This window comes from Phocoena phocoena, chromosome 3, assembly GCF_963924675.1.
Source record: "Phocoena phocoena chromosome 3, mPhoPho1.1, whole genome shotgun sequence".
Taxonomy (NCBI): domain Eukaryota; kingdom Metazoa; phylum Chordata; class Mammalia; order Artiodactyla; family Phocoenidae; genus Phocoena; species Phocoena phocoena.
This window is the reverse complement of record NC_089221.1, coordinates 158,555,246-158,574,195: the sequence shown is the minus strand read 5'-3', so window position 1 is coordinate 158,574,195 and position 18,950 is coordinate 158,555,246. Positions and strand designations below refer to the sequence as shown.

The following is an 18,950-nucleotide window of genomic DNA, read 5'->3' as shown; positions in this document are numbered from 1 at the left end:
TTTAACGCCTAGTTGGTGGTTTGTGACTGCGTGTCCTCAGCGCTGTTCGTCACCCTGAGGCGTTGACAGGCTTAGATTTTGGTTGGTTTAACTAGGCGGCCGCATCACTAGAGCCACCGCAGGCTAACGGCCTCCTTGCAGGCTTAATTTACTAACACCAATTGTCTGAGTCCTTCCTCTTACTCAGTCACTTCACTTCCTACGCCTCAGTTTCTCTTCTGTAAAGTGGATATTCAGTAGTAAATTCTCTGTGGAGGTGTCAGTACAAAACAAAGTGATTATTAGTAACCACGATCATGTCCTGAATGCACGGAACACGTCACCGTTTGCCAACCACCGTGTCAAGTCAGCAGAAACGGCAGAAATTAAGAGCTCTCCGCAGAAATTCACACACCCGTGCACCAGGTAAGGGACCACAGGCAGACGTCCACTCAGCCTTTCCTGCGTCCCTCACGGAGCTCACACTCTCTCCTGGGCGGGGCGAGCACAGACACTTTGCGGGCGTTTGACTACTTTTAAAATGCACTGATACAACCATGTCTCACTTTCGATTGGATCAGTCAGCAAACGCTTTTTGGAAACCCCAAATTCTCCACACCTCCTACCTTTCGCGCTGCTGTAGTCGCGAAGCTGCCGACACCGCTACTCAGGCCGCGTCGTTATGAGAGGCGGGTCTGCGTGCTGCTCCTCAAGCCGCGTCGTCATGGGAGGCGGGTCTGCGTGCGGACGCACGGCGAGCGCGCAGAAGTCCTCGAGCCCCGCCCCCACGGGCCCGCCCGCCCGGAGGCTTAAACCGCAACGCGCGGCTCGGGAGGGCGTTGAAGCCCGCGCCAACACCAGGCCGCGCGTGGGCTCCGGAGCGCGGCATGGAGGGCCCGGCCCAGCTGGGGCCCGTGGCCGTATGTCTTCTGGCTGCGACGCCGGTCCTGCGCACGATGCGCACGATGCGGGGCCGCAGCTTCCGGGCGGTGGGCGCCCGAGGGGCCGGGAGGCGAGCCGGGACCCACAGGCGGGTGTGGGCATCCTGTCTGCAGCCAGCGTCCCCGAGGCCGCGCTCGGGCCGTGAACACTCGGTGAAGCTGCGCCCGGACAGCGCGGCCGACTCCTTCTCGCGCTCTGAGGACCTGTGCGCGCTGCAGGACTCGGTGCCTCTGCCCTCCGTGCGGGCTTCCCTGAGGGAGGGCCTGCTGGACTGAACGCCGACCGCCTCCGCGGGGTAGACTGGGCGCCGCTCCTGAGCACCCTCTGCCCCTGATCTGTATCCAGAGCTTCTTCCAGCCACGGCTTGTCGAGACAGGTTTGTACTTCCCGCTTCCAGGGGCCCTCGTGTGGGCGCTGAGAAGCGGGGTTTTAAATGGTTAAAGGCGGAGAGTGGGCACTAGAACCGGTGCCCAGTGCCTGGGTGTGCGTGCACTAGACGGGGCGTGCGGCCTAGGACTCCTGCCAGCTCGGTGACCCCGGCCGAGTGCCTTAAGGCTTCAAGGTCTCAGTGTTCTCATCTGTAGCATGGGCTTAACAGGACCCAGCCTCCGTGGCGGTTACAAGGATGCACTGTGTTAATGCTTCTAGACTCTACAAAGTAGAACACTCAGCACAGTTTGGAGCATCGTTAATTGTTGCACAGATGTTACCTGGTCTGTTGAATGACTTTGCCTGGTACACACCAAAGCGATTAGGAAATGGATATATCCCAGCTTCATTTCCTTTCCATTCAAACAGGGCTCAGGAAAAAAAAAATTTTTTTCAATAGGTGTATCATATATAGTGGAAAGAGCACCGGTGTCAAGGCAGCTTAGGGTTTGAATTCCAGGGCTTATGCTCTCTGTGGCCTGGACAGGTTTCTTTTGCACTACAATCCCCACACTTGTAAAATGACATTAAAAACCACTCTTTCTGTGGGTTCTTAGAATTAATTAAGCAGGTTATGTGTGTAAAGCATCCTGGCACTTGAATGAGTTGTCAGAACCAAGGGCTGCTGGAGACAATGCTTCTGCCCTAGGTAATCTTCCCTTCTACTGGGCAGCAAGTAAACACAAGCACAGGAGTCAGTGCTCTGGAAGAAGTGACTTCTGCTACTACAGAGCACAGAATCTCTTTTTTCTTTAATTTAATTTTTATTCTATATTGGAGGATAGTTGATTTACAATATTGTGTTAGTTTCAGGTGTACAGTAAAGTGATTCAGTTATACATATATCCATTCCTTTTCAGATTCTTTTCCCGTACAGTTTGTTACAGGATATGGAGTAGAGGTCCCTGTGCTATGCAGTAGGTCCTTGTTGATTATTTTATATATAGTCGTGTGTATATGTTAATGCCAAACTCCTAATGTATCCCTCCCCGCCATCTTTCCCCTTTGCAGAGCACAGAAACTTGGAAGGGAAAGTTCAGGGTAGGATTCTTGGAGGAAGTGCCATCCTTTCTAAGGATATGTAGAAGCTACCTGGGGTGGCAGGAGAAAGCAGTGTGTGTTGAAGTTTGAGAAATGTAAGAAAATATGGCAAAACTAATGTACAGGACTGGAACTCAGGGTTTGGGAAAGAAATGAGAGTTGATACTGAAAACTTAGTGGGGCCCAACAGAAAGGCATCTTGTTTGTCCTGTCAGAAGTTTGGATGTTTATCCTGAAGGCTGCGGGAAACACCAAAGAACAGTGAAATGGAATTCTGGTTTAGAGGCTCACTTGGACCTCCATGTGGAAGGCAGTTGATTGGGTGAAGGGTGAATTGTAATCTAAGGGTCCCGCTTAAGTTATAAAAGGTGGGACCGGGTTTGGCAGATCTGAGAGAGAATGGGTGAGGCCTGGTGACCAGTTAGAAAAGGGAGGGCAGCAAGCGTGGGTGACAGTTTACAGCTGCATCTTTTTGAGAGACACAGAGCACAGTAGAAAGGGATTGGGGGTGGCGAGAGGATCTTACTTCATCTTCAGTGCTTTAGAGGGGCCTGGTAGACAGGTCTGGGCCCAAGGTACAGATGTGGGCTTTTGGGAGGACAGGTGTTTGAAGGCATGGTAGAGACTTAGGTTATCCACAAGAATATCCAAAGAATCATAGGTCTGAGAGTTTTTTTAAGTGGGTATATTTGAGGATGTTTATAAGCTGCGAGGAAGTAGCCAACAGAGGAAGGGTGTAAGGATCTAGGAGAGGAAGTGATTGTTCATTTGTTTTTGAAAAGCTGAACACTTATCGTGTGCCTGGCCCGTTTCTAGGATCTGGGGTTCACACCATCTGTTATCTCTTCTGCAAGGACAGTTCAGTTCATCCCCTGGTGAACAGAAGTCAGATTATTCTTTGCATCCCATTCAGGTGTAAGAACTGTTTTGTACCTCTGAAGGGAAGCAAGCTCTATCCTTTGGTCACGTGCTGATGATAATAGCATTGGCTGAGACCTGACCGTTTACAACGAAGGCACTTCTGTAGCTAATAAGTTCCAGGAGGGCCCGAACTGAGTATGTCTGTTTCAGCATTTAGCATGGTTTAGCATCTGAGAGGCCGGTACATTATTGGCATATAGTAGACTTAAAAATGAATATCTGTGGATTGTCTGAATGAGTGGATGTGTGTGATTCACATCCTATTTGCGGGTCCTGTGCCCTGCAATGGATTTTCAGTGTCAGGTTGTGAAAGTATTTATGACGGGGATTGGCATTGTTCCCTATCTAATGGATAAAGATTACACATGAAAGGACTTTACACTGACATCCTAAAAGCCTCATAGGAATTACTTAACAAAAAAATAAAATTGGATTCTGTATAATTTCTAATTTGTAAGCTGGCCAGAACACTGGTATTTCAGCCAGTCCTCTGGTAGTTGCGATGACGTCCCCACGATCACCCAGGCATAATCAGAATGGCGTTAGGATTTGGGAGCCAAAATGTTCCTCAGTATTTACGGCTTTGCTAGTCCATTTAAGAAAATGGACTATTGAAAAAATAGCTTCAGACACAATATGGCATTTTATGATTTAGCATGAAATCTGAGAAATATAGAGGTTATCGGAAGCCTGCAATGGTAAAGTTCCCTCTGCTATTGAAGTTATTGTCTTTAAACAAAGATTCTACATCACTAATGCTATATATATATATTTTATGATATTCAGGTTAATTTCCAATTCTAAGGAAGTAATTGGTTGGTTGGTATGAGAGATGGTGTGGCTTCCAAAGGTGAAAAGTATTATTTTGTTGTAATTTCCGGCTACCTAAGGATGGGAGAGGCCCAGGACACTGCAGTCAGTATATTATGTGGAGCAGGTTATATTGTGGTTTATTTATGAACTTTTACATGTTTATTTTCTTCTTTGCGGTATGCGGGCCTCTCACTGTTGCGGCCTCTCCCGTTGAGGAACACAGGCTCCGGACACGCAGGCTCAGCGGCCATGGCTCACGGGCCTAGCCACTCCGCGACATGTGGCATATTCCCGGACTGGGGCACGAACCCGTGTCCCCTGCATCGGCAGGCAGACTCTCAACCACTGCGCCACAAGGGAAGCCCACATGTTTATTTTCTATGCAAGTTTGTGTGCTCCTTTTTGAGTTTTGGTAGATAAGTGTTTTGTAACTTTGGAATACTTGGAGTCTTATATATATATATATATATATATATATATATATATATATATATATATATATAAAACTTATATATATATATAAAACTTATATATATATATAAAACTTTTATATATATATATATTTAATGTAGTAGTTAAAGCCGTGGAGAGTGTACTACTCTACCTAGGTTCAAATTCTGGCTTTACCCTATGACTTCCCTGTGGCTTCCTCTGCTCACCTATTAAAAAGGAGGATAATAAGACTGCTGTGGTGAGTTACATACTAAGTGCTATTTAAGCATTTGCTATAATGATCATGTACACTCGAAGGCAAGGAACTTGCCCCTTGATCGTCTCTGTATTCCTAGTGCTTAAGAATTCCTAGTGCTTTCCTAGTGCATTGTCTTAGGATAGAGATAGCTCAGTATAGTTCTTCTCACTATAAAGTACTGTTACGTTGAAAGTCTTTGCTTGTGTACTAATAATCTATGACATATCTGCTGAGGACAAGGAAAGGAATAGTTTTAAAACTGCAATGGATAACAAAAGATTGTATGATGTAATGCCTTTATTATGTAAGTATAAAACTAACAAATGATCATGGTAGAAAATTTGAAAAACTCCTAGACAAAAGAGAGATCAACAACATTTGGAGTAACTTTCAGAGTGTAGAGTTGTCCATGAATATTAGTGCTTTCATATTTTCCAGGACTCTGCTTCTTAAGAGTCTATTCCTGATATTTTACTTTAATGATGTTTTCATCATGGGGACACACACACACAGAAATCTGTTTAAAAAAAAAAAAAGGCATGTAAATCACTGATGTTTCCGATAGCCACATGAAATAAAGTGAGAAAGGTCAACAAGCTGAAAGAATGTGGAGTAGCATCTCCTTAATTGCTTACATAACTCTGATAATTACCTCTTTGTGGATAAAGTAATTAATGGGGAATCTAATTCAAGAAAAATGTATGAACTTCAAGCCTTCTCAAAGCCAAGTATTTCTTTCCACAAAAGGTTACTTTCCACGGCCATTCTTCCTTATTACCAGACAGGGAAAGAGTATTGTATGGCAAAGGATCTTCCTGAAGGAGGGTGCTTCCCACACTGATTGTCATAAATGACTTCGGAATTACTGTTGCTGTATTACCAAAATCTTAAACTAGGATATTTTTGACAAATGCGGTCCTTAGTTAATTTTTAGAGCTACAAACTGTCAGATGGCTCTGAAATAACAATTGTCTGGCTGTTCTTCAGGGTGATCACAATATGGTAATGACCTTGAGGTATCACTAAAAAGCAGGAAGGTGTGAGTCTTCCTTTGGTGCCAGAGTGAAATGCGAGTTGGGGTTGGGGTTGGAAAAGAGGCCCACAACCAAGTGATAGAGAAGGAAATGTGAGGTCATTGGTGAAAAACCAGGTTGAAGTTAAGGTGAAGAGGCATGAGGAAATGGGCAACTGTTACAGTATTACAAAGATCATCAAGAAGCATATCCATGAATGTGGTTTGTATTGCAATCTGCTGAAAAAGAGACAAATATCCTGGCCTGGCCTTCATGGAGATGATATTTTATTGATTCTGATAATAGATTATTGTTGAAAAGGGCCTCCTATAAATTATAACCATGCAAAGGCAGCAAGATAATTTTTTTTTCTTTATGTATGTGTTTCTCATTCCTACTCACTTCTCTCTTAGGGGAAGAGAAAATCACACACACAAAAAAATGTCAAGTCTCAGCTATTCCTTTTCAAAATAATTTTTTTCCAAATTCCAGTGGAGGCAATAGGTTAACTGTTAAGATTTGTAAGGCTCAAAAAGCTAGATTTTTACAAAGTGTAGCCAAATTTCATTCCATAAATAATAGCTTTGGAAAGAATATGTGGTGATGCAAAGTTGGAAAAAGCTGGTTTTCCTTCCGTGAATGGCTTCACTGTGTTGGGAGAAGAGGCAGAAAAGAAATCAAAGTAATTAAACATGGGGTGAGTTTTCTTGATAGGGGACTCTAGTGCCTTAAAATAGACTAGATAATCCTAGGGATAATCTGAGGGTAGAACAGACCAATGCCTCATTTCCAATCTGGTGCCCTGGAAGAAAACTGTATTTATTTCCTTTGAGGTCTTAGAGGTTTTTCTTCTGCTTTGTTTTGGTTTTGGTTCATTTTGTAATCAACCTTATTAAGGTATCATTTACATACAATAAAATGCAGACATTTTTAGTCAACGGTTCAGTGACTTTTAATTAATGTATACATTTGTTTAACTACCACCCCCATAAAGATAGATAACAATTCTAAAACCCTAGAAAGTTTCCTCCTAGGCTTTTGCAAAAGTATCCCCATCTCCCACCCCAAGGCAACCACGGATCTGTTTTATTATCTTTAGAGATGACTTTTGCTGAGTTTACAATTTCATGTAAGTTGAATAATACAGTAGGTACCCTTTTGATCTGGCTTCACTTGCTCAGCATATGGTTTTTGAGATTCATTCATGTTGGATGTTTTAAACCAGGACTTTAGCCTGGGTGGCTGATGTTGTCTGAAGGCACCTATAGGTACACCTGAGTCTCTGGCATTGTCACTGCCTGTTCTTGGCTCCGTATTTTCAACTGTACTAAGAAGCACAATGTTGAAGTAAGGAAGATCATTGTCAGTATAATGGAGGTGAAGTGGGTTCTGTTATATAATATTCTCAGCAAAAATTGACCTGCTTGGAATCATTGTGTTGATAATCGACAAGGATTCTCTTCCTCCAAAAGCCTTGATACTATATAAAACTTCTAAAGGACGCTGTCCTAGGACCCTTCTTTTAATTTTCATATTTTGGGAAACATTTCTGGAAAATTCAAATGCTCGCAGCCTGAAAGAAGCAATTATTCACCTGAAGGCTAACTCTGCTAAAGTTGAGTTGTCCGACCTTTACATGCTGATAGAACCCAAATAGCCTTGCAAAACAATGCTCTCTTATTGGATATAAGCATATAGATTGTTTAAGATGGACGTGTATATGCAGCAAAGTGAAAAAACAAAGAATCTTTGAGTTTCCCTTGCTGGTTTTTTAAATTTTTTTCATTTAAGTTTCTATAGCGTATGCTAATAGCTCAGGGAAACCTCAGGTTAGTTTTAGGTCCACTCTTTACATAAATGTTGAAGTACTCCATACCCACCTTTTTTCTACCTTCCTTCTTTTCTTCCATCTTTCCTTTCTCACTTCTTATAATCCATTATACTTAATCCTGCATTTGCTGAGATGGCAATTAGTGTAGGAAAATACTGTGAAATTTTGCTGTTCAGAATGCATGTTGACCAAATTCTATATTGAGAAAAGGTCTGAATTTACCCAGAGTAACCCTTTCTCAGCGTCTTTGAATAAAGGCCATAGAAACTGGGCTATATATAGTATCCTGACAGGTATGTAGAACTCATAGCAATTGCCCTAATGAGCTTACCTAGCATAGATGCATATGAATGCATTTAATGATTGCTTTATTGGCAGCAGTGCCAACATACACAGTCTGTTTTGTTTTCTGTCATTCTCATTACCTGCTGTTTACCACTGTACACATTGCTAATGGCGTGGTTTCTATGGCTTGTGAATTTCACGGCCAAATAATATGTAATTTATTGCACGCTTCAGTGTAGAAGATGGAGACTCCATAACTTTTCGTGTGCTCTTTGCCCCTTTGGAATGTATTACACTGAGATCAGGCAAAGTAATAAATTTATTTCAAATGTGCGTGATAGCTAAACATCAATTAGGACTGATGGGCAATATTTCTGCTTCCAGCAACATAACAGTTTTTAAAGACTAAGCCATTGAACGTGGAGCTACTGAACATGGGACTCAGTTCACTGCGATCCTTCTTAGAAAAATAAAGGACAACTTGAATTGGATTTGTGTGGCTTATTCAAGTAGTAACTAATCAGCTACATCTTGGTGAACTTAATTTGTCACAATCGTTTGGTATTTTATTAACTCTCTTCCCCTTCTTCCCCCGACTCTCACGAGAACGGATCATGAGTATCTTAAAACATACTAAGTCGTCTTCCATCCCTGTTAATCTAACTACAAAAGCACACTTTCCTTATCCAGTGTAACTTACTGTCTTTTAGAGTAGCAGGGGTTTTAATTCTCTACAAAATTAAAACCAGCAAAGAGAAACATTTTCAAGGAGCCGCCATATTGTAGCGCTTTAGAAAGAAGACTTTAGAATTAAGGGCAACTATATCACTTTATAGCTAAAGCACCTGAGGCCTAAAGTAGTAAAGTAACCATCAAGGTCAGGGAAGGGGTGGAAGATCAGGTTTCAAGCTGAGGAAGAGTCTACAGGGACTCAATCTGAGCAGGTCAAAAACTGAAAGGAGGCCACGAATGTTCTGGGAAGGCTGGCATCTGGCCTCAAGTGTGGGATTCAGACAGGGAGTGGGCCCGGGGGGAACTGAGCTTCTGCAGTAGGCAGAGAAGTCCACCTCCTCTCCGGAAAGTGCCACTGACATCAGGGAGTGGAGGGGAAAGATCAATGAATTCCAGTCCACCTGAGAAAGCAGGCCAGTCTGATTAACTCTGAATTTAGGCTTATTTCAGATACTTCTTGAGAAAGAACTTGGACAAGAGCAAGTCCCACGCAGCCTCTTTTAAATCCATGCCCAGTATTTTCTGGTGGAGCTGCTTAAACCCTCCAAGTGACTCCAGTGTTTTAATTTCACTGTGTATTTAATTCCGACAGTTCTATGATTGATTATTTAATGGGCAAATAAGTAGGGTCACAAAAGAGTGTGAATGTATTTTACAGGATGAGGATGGGCGGAGTGGAGCAGTCTGGAATAGGACACCAATAAAAAGGGATCTTGGTAAAGAAGAACGTCTATCAGAAATGGAGAGGAATTTGCAAGGAAATTAGTGCCTGAGACGACGCCCTTCTATCTGTATGTTTAGAAGCTAGTTTCTAATTCTATTTTCATAGGAGATGTGCCTGTGATGAATTGTCTTTTACCTCCACACTATTTATCACATGGACATATTGTGAAGTTTGCGTGAGAGAAAGCAAGTATTAGAATTTGTCTTGCAAGGAGCTATAAACACTTCCTGGAACAATCTAGGGTAGAAGGAAAAGGAAAGGAAGGTGGAAACAAAGGAGAAAGACAGCTAATGATGCTGGAGTCTCTCACTGGGATTTGTGGTATCTCGTTTTGAAACAAAGTACAGAAAATCGGAACTTGACTGATTGTTTCTTGATCACAGTTTGTTTTCATTTTTGTTTTTTTTCTTGCTCTCTCATCAGTTACTCCAGCCAGTGCCATGTCATTTTCAGTTTCAGTAAGCATGCCTGTCTTGTTTCCATTTGCATTATTCATGCAAACGTTGATTGAACTGATGACCCCGAGTTATCACAGAAACATTAGATACACCAGTGGATACATTTCTTAATTTTAGAAAAAAACTACCAAGTGAAGGTTAAAATAACTCCTCTTCAATTTGTCATTTAAAAAACACTTAACCTAACATACAATACCTCATTGCCTAATAATGCCAGATAAATGAAGAATTCCTATGTATTCATGAATGCAGGCTAGTCTGTATATTTTTTGGCAGGTATGACCGTTACCGAGGGTAACGGCCTGGTTTGCTGGCCATGTCGTGTCTCCTAGAAAGTTGTACTTTCTGTTGTCTTTAAGTTGGGCCATTGGATATCAGAGGTGAACTTATAAAACTGTAGTTCCCTTTACACTTACTTTGTTTTGTTTTGTTTTGTTTCCCTTGACGTATAGTTGATTGACAATGTTGTGTTTCAGGTGTACAGCCAAGTGATTCAGATATATATATTTCTTTTTTCAGATCCTTTTCCTGTACAGGTTATTACAAGGTCTTGAATATAGTTGCCTGTGCTCTACAGTAGGACCTCATAGTTTATCTACTGTATATATTGTATACACTTACTTTGTGTGATCCACGCTGGTCAGACCACGTAATTATTTTCACTTCTGATATAATATTTTACGGTCCAACCTCAAATCTTTGATGAGAAGATATTTTAAAATAAGTTTAGCATGTGTGTGCTCTAAATCCAACAGTAGATATTAGAGAGATGATTTTGCACTAGGTATTCCTCTCTTTTTTGTTCTTGGCCAACCAATTGAAAATTAGTTTTTATTTTCTGGTTGGTTTGCTAGATGTTTATGACTATAATAAAAGTCTTAAATTTTGTCTCATATCTTAAAACACAATCTGAATTAGCAATGGGTATTGTGCTATACATAGGGGCTGTGATACAAATATAGTTTCTAACTTCAAAAACATATAACCTAGAAGGGAACACAGACACATATGCAGCAATTATGGCAACTGCATTTGTTTACTAAGTGAAATAGTACTGAGATGGATAAAGTGCTAGCGAGCCTTGAACAGGCAAATCAGCTTCAAAAATAGATGCGCAGTTCTTTAAAAATCTTTTTAACATTTTTCCAGCTACATGTAGCATATAACTTAGCATAAAAACGGTATGGGTTTTATTTTAAGTAATTTAGCATTCTGACATCCTCATAAGGAAATTAAATCCAGAAGGAGGTTTCTCTCCATGATCTCTTGAAATGGTCCTTGATTATCTACAATATTTCCCATCATCACAAAGGTGGTACCAAGGGCAGGAAATTCCAACATTATTAAAGTTTCAATAAGCAAAGTCAATTTTAAGAGTATAATGTCCCCAAACTGATAAAGGTCTTGACAGATAATTTCAAGGGAAGCATAAATTATTTTTTGTTTGTCAGAGGGCAAAAATATTTAGGTTGAGTTAATGAATGGTAGTTTTTGAATGGAGAGTGTCCTTAAAATATTATGTAGATCTGTACTGTCAACAGATGCTAGCCACGTGGCATTACTTATATTTAAACGAATTTAAAAATAAGATTAAAAATTCAGTTCCTCATTTGCATTTGCCATATTTCAAACATGTTTATTAGCTTCATGTAGCTATTGAATACTGCTTTACATAGTACAGATATAGAATATTTTCATTATCAACAAAAATTCTATTGAGCAATACTAAAATTATACCCAGATATGCACAGAGAAGGCAACCAAGTCTCAAGGAAATAATGTAACTTCCCCAAGATCACACAGCTGTGTTTTTAAAACAAAACAAAATGACACAAAGGAAATAGTAACAGAGGCATTAACGAAACCCAGTAAGTTTCTGGAGCAGTCAAAGTAGGGTTTAAAAGTGCATACTTAGCTGTTAGCAGGGTTGAAGCTCTTGATGGTTGGTAAGATCAACCTGCCTGAATTTGGACATTAGCATTTTATGCAATGAATTAAAAGCAAAAAGTAATTTCAACGAATGGCTTCTAGCTCCATATTTTTAGCCACTGCCGCGCTTCCAGGTTATGTTTATCACTTTCATATACAGGGCACCACTGTGAAATGTGATGGTTTATCTGACCCCAGAGAAATCAAGAAATCTTGTGGGGGTTATGGCTATATTTGAAAAGGTTGAGTTTTAAATGCATCATGCAGACTGGCCCTGTTTTAAAAGGGATTCCTGCCATCAAATAATCAAAATGTAAACTGCCTTCTCACCTTGCAAAAGTCAAAGATAGTCCCTGCATCTTTATTATTTCATTGAAATCCAAATATTATTTTTCCATTCTCTAACTTGTTTTCCTCACAGTGTGATCGACTATTGCCAGGGAAGGAAAGGTTAGATTTATCAATCAAAGTTTGCTAAAGGCCCCCTATGTAACTGAATCCTCAGGAGAAACAATCGTCATGTATTCATTTTCTGTTGTTTCAGTATCTTCGTAAAGAGTCATTTCAATATGTTTGGTTCTGTAGCAGAGGTTCTGTGAAGTGCTTATCTTCCTCAGAGGTGGAGAAAGCCTGCAAGGCTGTGGGTAAAGATGGGTAAGGAGAGAGAGGGAAGGAGGCTAGACAGAGGCTCAGTGCTGAGATAAGGACAGTGTTCTAAAGCCTCCTGGGGGTGAGGCTGGGGTGCACAAACACCCACAACTAATCTAGACAGAAACTGAATAATCAAGGGGACGACCAGTGTGAAGTCATGTGGTCACCTCTCCCTCTAGAAATAAACATTGCCCTCATAAGTCTCCCCCTGCCCCAGAAGAGCATTAGGAAGGTCTGGAGAGGGGGATTATTGGCAGAAATGGAAAAAGCAGGTTGAAGGGATTAGCCTGGAGCAGAGAGCCCAAGAAACCTAAACCAGTAGATGGAAGGCAGACTTTTCATGGAAGTCTCCAAGCCCACGTCAAGTTCTGGGACCACCAAGTACAAGTCAAAGAGTGCTCATTGAACCCCTTTGGGCCCCCACGGGAGTGGAGGAAGGCTGGCCAGAGAGGGAGAAGGGGCCATTGAAGGTACAGCATTTACTATGGGATTCAACTCCTCAAAGGCCTCCCAGTAGCTTCAGATCTTCTCAAGAATCCTTCATGTCCTGCTGGTTTGCAGCGAGTGGCTCACAGCTTCAAGGCCTCCTCTGCCAGATGGAGAACTATTTCAAACATCCTGCCTTTATTTTGTACTGTAGCGATGCCGAGAGCAAACCTGACCCCATTTTCAGGTTCTAAAGAGAAATTCTAAGTACCTGAAAGACTTTTACTTAAGATGTGGAGATAGAGAGCACATACCTGGACTTGGGCCTGCAGCAGCACCAAATTGCACCAAGAGTTCCCTTTATTTTCTCTCGCATCTCTGTTTCTCCTTTTCTCTCTGCTGGATTAGCCACGGGGACTCCAAGTTCTTTCTTGTGTGGTCCTGGTACCAAGATTCTCCTGGGAATTATAAAGCTATTCACCTTCTACATCGAGCACTTCTTATTTTTTCCCCAGCAACGTAAGTCATCCTTAAGAGGGGTCAGGGTGCTAGCCCTTAAATATAGTTTAGTCATCCCTTTGTACATTAAATTCTCTTTCTTGGAGACTGCTCCTGACATGGTGTTCACCGTGCTCTCAGCTGGCCTCCTGAAGTTCTGCCCTGCCTTCCCCACCAGGTACAGTTCAGGAACTGCCTACCTCAGGGTGATAGGTTCTCTTCTAGTTGCTTTATTCCTTTCCGTTTTACACTTAGAGAGTATAATTGGAATACATAAACTTCTCTGTGACCACAGCTTTATTTGCAACCCACAGGTTTTGTTATGGCATATTTTCATTATCATTGAATTAATAAAATTCTAATTCCCATTGCAACTTTATCGTTGACCTACATAATGATCAGAAGTATGTTTTTAATATCCAACTATTTGGTAAAATATTGGTTATATAGTTTTAAATTTCTTGCTTATTCGGAGTCTTGTTTTATAACCAGAATATAGTCATTTTTATAACTGTGCCATGTGCACCTAAAAGTTTCTGCATAATATATATGTTCCATCATTGTTGGTGCAATGTTTTATGTAAATTTAGGCCAAAGTTTTTAATGATGGTATTCAGATCTTCTATAATCTGCTGATTTGTTGTTGTGGTTCTATGTTACTGATCTAGGTAATTTAGATTTTTCTATTTCTACGTAGATTTTTGGAATTTCCCTTCATATATTGCATTGAAGTTTAGATTTATAATATATTCCTTGTAAAGTAACAGTGGGTTTTATTATCCTGCCTTATCGCCAGTGATACTTTTTGCTTTCAAATCTATGTTAACATTAAAAAATCTTCTTCAATTTTACTTATTGTTGTTATGACATAACTTTTGAATCCTTTCATTTTCAATCTGACTCTTGTCTCTTGTAGGTGGCATAGAATTATGTTTTTTGTTTGTTTCAATAATCCTTGTCCTTTAATTTGAATATTTACAGTTAATGTATTTTCTTACAGACTATTTACTCCTTGTTTACTCTTTGTCCCACCTTGTTATGTTCCTTTTGCTCTTATTTCTTCCTTTGATATTTCTTCAAGTTCCATTTTCCCTTACATTAGCTTGTTACTTTTACACAAGTAGCAGTTACACATGTACCATGACTTATTAGCTCTTTTACTGCTTCTCAAGCAATGCTGAGATCTTAAATTTCTTTTACTACTTTTTCTTCTTCCATTTGTTTTAATGCATTCTAATTTTTGATATATTTTATTATTACTCTTTTGTGCTGTTAGATTTTATTTAGTTTTATCCACTTATTTCCGTGATAACTCGGGGTCATCAGTTCAATCAACGTTTGCATGAATAATGCAAATGGAAACAAGACTGGCATGCTTACTGAAACTGAAAATGACATGGTACTGGCTGGAATAACTGATGAGAGAGCAAGAAAAAAAACAAATATGAAAACAAACCGTGATCAAGAAACAATCAGTCAAGTTCCGATTTTCTGTACTTAGTTTCAAAATGAGATACCACAAATCCCAGGGAGAGACTCCAGCATCATTAGCTGTCTTTCTCCTTTGTTTCCACCTTCCTTTCCTTTTCCTTCTACCCTAGATTGTTCCAGGAAGTGTTTATAGCTCCTTGCAAGACAAATTCTAATACTTGCTTTCTCTCACGCAAACTTCACAATATGTCCATGTGATAAATAGTGTGGAGGTAAAAGACAATTCATCACAGGCACATCTCCTATGAAAATAGAATTAGAAACTAGCTTCTAAACATACAGAGAGAAGGGCGTGGTGTCAGGCACTAATTTCCTTGCGAATTCCTCTCCATTTCTGATAGACGTTCTTCTTTACCAAGATCCCTTTTTATTGGTGTCCTATATCAGACTGCTCCACTCCGCCCATCCTCATCCTGTAAAATACATTCACACTCTTTTGTGACCCTACTTATTTGCCCATTAAATAATCAATCACAGAACTGTCAGAATTAAATACAGAGTGAAATTAAAACACTGGAGTCACTTGGAGGGTTTAAGCAGCTCCACCAGAAAATACTGGGCATGGATTTAAAAGAGGCTGCGTGGGACTTGCTCTTGTCCAAGTTCTTTCTCAAGAAGTATCTGAAATAAGCCTAAATTCAGAGTTAATCAGACTGGCCTGCTTTCTCAGGTGGACTGGAATTCACTGCTCTTTCCCCTCAACTCCCTGATGTCAGTGGCACTTTCCGGAGAGGAGGTGGACTTCTCTGCCTACTGCAGAAGCTCAGTTCCCCCCGGGCCCACTCCCCGTCTGAATCCCACACTTGAGGCCAGATGCCAGCCTTCCCAGAACATTCGTGGCCTCCTTTCAGTTTTTGACCTGCTCAGATTGAGTCCCTGTAGACTCTTCCTCAGCTTGAAACCTGATCTTCCACCCCTTCCCTGACCTTGATGGTTACTTTACTACTTTAGGCCTCAGGTGCGTTAGCTATAAAGTGATATAGTTGCCCTTAATTCTAAAGTCTTCTTTCTAAAGCGCTACAATATGGCGGCTCCTTGAAAATGTTTCTCTTTGCTGGTTTTAATTTTGTAGAGAATTAAAACCCCTGCTACTCTAAAAGACAGTAAGTTACATTGGATAAGGAAAGTGTGCTTTTGTAGTTAGATTAACAGGGATGGAAGACGACTTAGTATGTTTTAAGATACTCATGATCCGTTCTCGTGAGAGTCGGGGGAAGAAGGGGAAGAGAGTTAATAAAATACCAAACGATTGTGACAAATTAAATTCACCAAGATGTAGCTGATTAGTTACTACTTGAATAAGCCACACAAATCCAATTCAAGTTGTCCTTTATTTTTCTAAGAAGGATCCCAGTGAACTGAGTCCCATGTTCAGTAGCTCCACGTTCAATGGCTTAGTCTTTAAAAACTGTTATGTTGCTGGAAGCAGAAATATTGCCCATCAGTCCTAATTGATGTTTAGCTATCACGCACATTTGAAATAAATTTATTACTTTGCCTGATCTCAGTGTAATACATTCCAAAGGGGCAAAGAGCACACGAAAAGTTATGGAGTCTCCATCTTCTACACTGAAGCGTGCAATAAATTACATATTATTTGGCCGTGAAATTCACAAGCCATAGAAACCACACCATTAGCAATGTGTACAGTGGTAAACAGCAGGTAATGAGAATGATATAAAACAAAACAGACTGTGTATGTTGGCACTGCTGCCAATAAAACAATCATTAAATGCATTCATATGCATCTACGCTAGGTAAGCTCTTTAGGGCAATTGCTATGAATTCTACATACCTGTCAGGATACTATATATAGCCCAGTTTCTATGGCCTTTATTCAAAGACGCTGAGAAAGGGTTACTCTGGGTAAATTCAGACCTTTTCTCAATATAGAATTTGGTCAACATGCATTCTGAACAGCAAAATTTCACAGTATTTTCCTACACTAATTGCCATCTCAGCAAATGCAGGATTAAGTATAATGGATTATAAGAAGTGAGAAAGGAAAGATGGAAGAAAAGAAGGAAGGTAGAAAAAAGGTGGGTATGGAGTACTTCAACATTTATGTAAAGAGTGGACCTAAAACCAACCTGAGGTTTCCCTGAGCTACTAGCATACGCTATAGAAACTTAAATGAAAAAATAAAAAAAAACCAGCAAGGGAAACTCAAAGATTCTTTGCTTTTTCACTTTGCTGCATGTACACGTCCATCTTAAACAATCTATATGCTTATATCCAATAAGAGAGCATTGTTTTGCAAGGCTATTTGGGTTCTATCAGCATGTAAAGGTCGGACAACTCAACTTTAGCAGAGTTAGCCTTCAGGTGAATAATTGCTTCTTTCAGGTTGCGAGCATTTGAATTTTCCAGAGATGTTTCCCAAAATATGAAAACTAAAAGAAGGGTCCTAGGACAGCGTCCTTTAGAAGTTTTATATAGTATCAAGGCTTTTGGAGGAAGAGAATCCTTGTCGATTATCAACACAATGATTCCAAGCAGGTCAATTTTTGCTGAGAATATTATATAACAGAACCCACTTCACCTCCATTATACTGACAATGATCTCCCTTACTTCAACCTTGTGCTTCTTAGTAAAGTTGAAAATACTGAGCCAAGAACAGACGGTGACAATGCCAGAGACTCAGATGTACCTATAGGTGCCTTCAGACAACATCAGCCACCCAGGCTAAAGTCCTGGTTTAAAACATCCCAACATGAATGAATCTCAAAAACCATATGCTGAGCAAGTGAAGCCAGATCAAAAGGGCACCTACTGTATTATTCAACTTACATGAAATTGTAAACTCGGCAAAAGTCATCTCTAAAGATAAAAAAACAGATCCGTGGTTGCCTTGGGGTGGGAGATGGGGATACTTTTGCAAAAGCCTAGGAGGAAACTTTCTAGGGTTTTAGAATTGTTATCTATCTTTATGGGGGTGGTAGTTAAACAAATGTATACATTAATTAAAAGTCACTGAACCGTTGACTAAAAATGTCTGCATTGTATTGTATGTAAATGATACCTTAATAAGGTTGATTACAAAATGAACCAAAACCAAAACAAAGCAGAAGAAAAACCTCTAAGACCTCAAAGGAAATAAATACACTGTTTTCTTCCAGGGCACCAGATTGGAAATGAGGCATTGGTCTGTTCTACCCTCAGATTATCCCTAGGATTATCTAGTCTATTTTAAAGCACTAGAGTCCCCTATCAAGAAAACTCACCCCATGTTTAATTACTTTGATTTCTTCTCTGCCTCTTCTCCCAACACAGTGAAGCCATTCACGGAGGGAAACCAGCTTTTTCCAACTTTGCATCACCACATATTCTTTCCAAAGCTATTATTTATGGAATGAAATTTGGCTACACTTTGTAAAAATCTAGCTTTTTTTTTTTTTTTTTTTTTTTTTTTTGCGGTACGCGGGCCTCCCACTGCCGTGGCCCCTCCCGCTGCGGAGCACAGGCTCCGGACGCGCAGGCTCAGCGGCCATGGCTCACGGGCCCAGCCGCTCCGCAGCATGTGGGATCTTCCCGGACCGGGGCACGAACCCGTGTCCCCTGCATCGGCAGGCGGACTCTCAATCACTGCGCCACCAGGGAAGCCCAAAATCTAGCTTTTTGAGCCTTACAAATCTTAACAGTTAACCTATTGCCTCCACTGGAATTTGCAAAAAAAATTATTTTGAAAAGGAATAGCTGAGACTTGACATTTTTTGTGTGTGTGTGTGATCTTCTCTTCCCCTAAGAGAGAAGTGAGTAGGAATGAGAAACACATACATAAAGAAAAAAAAATTATCTTGCTGCCTTTGCATGGTTATAATTTATAGGAGGCCCTTTTCAACAATAATCTATTATCAGAATCAATAAAATATCATCTCCATGAAGGCCAGGCCAGGATATTTGTCTCTTTTTCAGCAGATTGCAATACAAACTACATTCATGGATATGCTTCTTGATGATCTTTGTAATACTGTAACAGTTGCCCATTTCCTCATGCCTCTTCACCTTAACTTCAACCTGCTTTTTCACCAATGACCTCACATTTCCTTCTCTATCACTTGGTTGTGGGCCTCTTTTCCAACTCCAACCCCAACT

The 18,950-nt window shown here is 40.7% G+C and overlaps 1 protein-coding gene across 1 annotated transcript; it reads left to right on the top strand.

Annotated features, from left to right (window-relative positions):
- The first annotated feature begins 866 nt into the window (after positions 1-866).
- On the top strand, positions 867-1,196 carry LOC136120354 (neuropeptide B-like). Its single transcript, XM_065873772.1, has one exon. It carries the CDS (start codon positions 867-869, stop codon positions 1,194-1,196), a length of 330 nt encoding a protein of 109 aa, XP_065729844.1.
- The last annotated feature ends 17,754 nt before the right edge of the window (positions 1,197-18,950 follow it).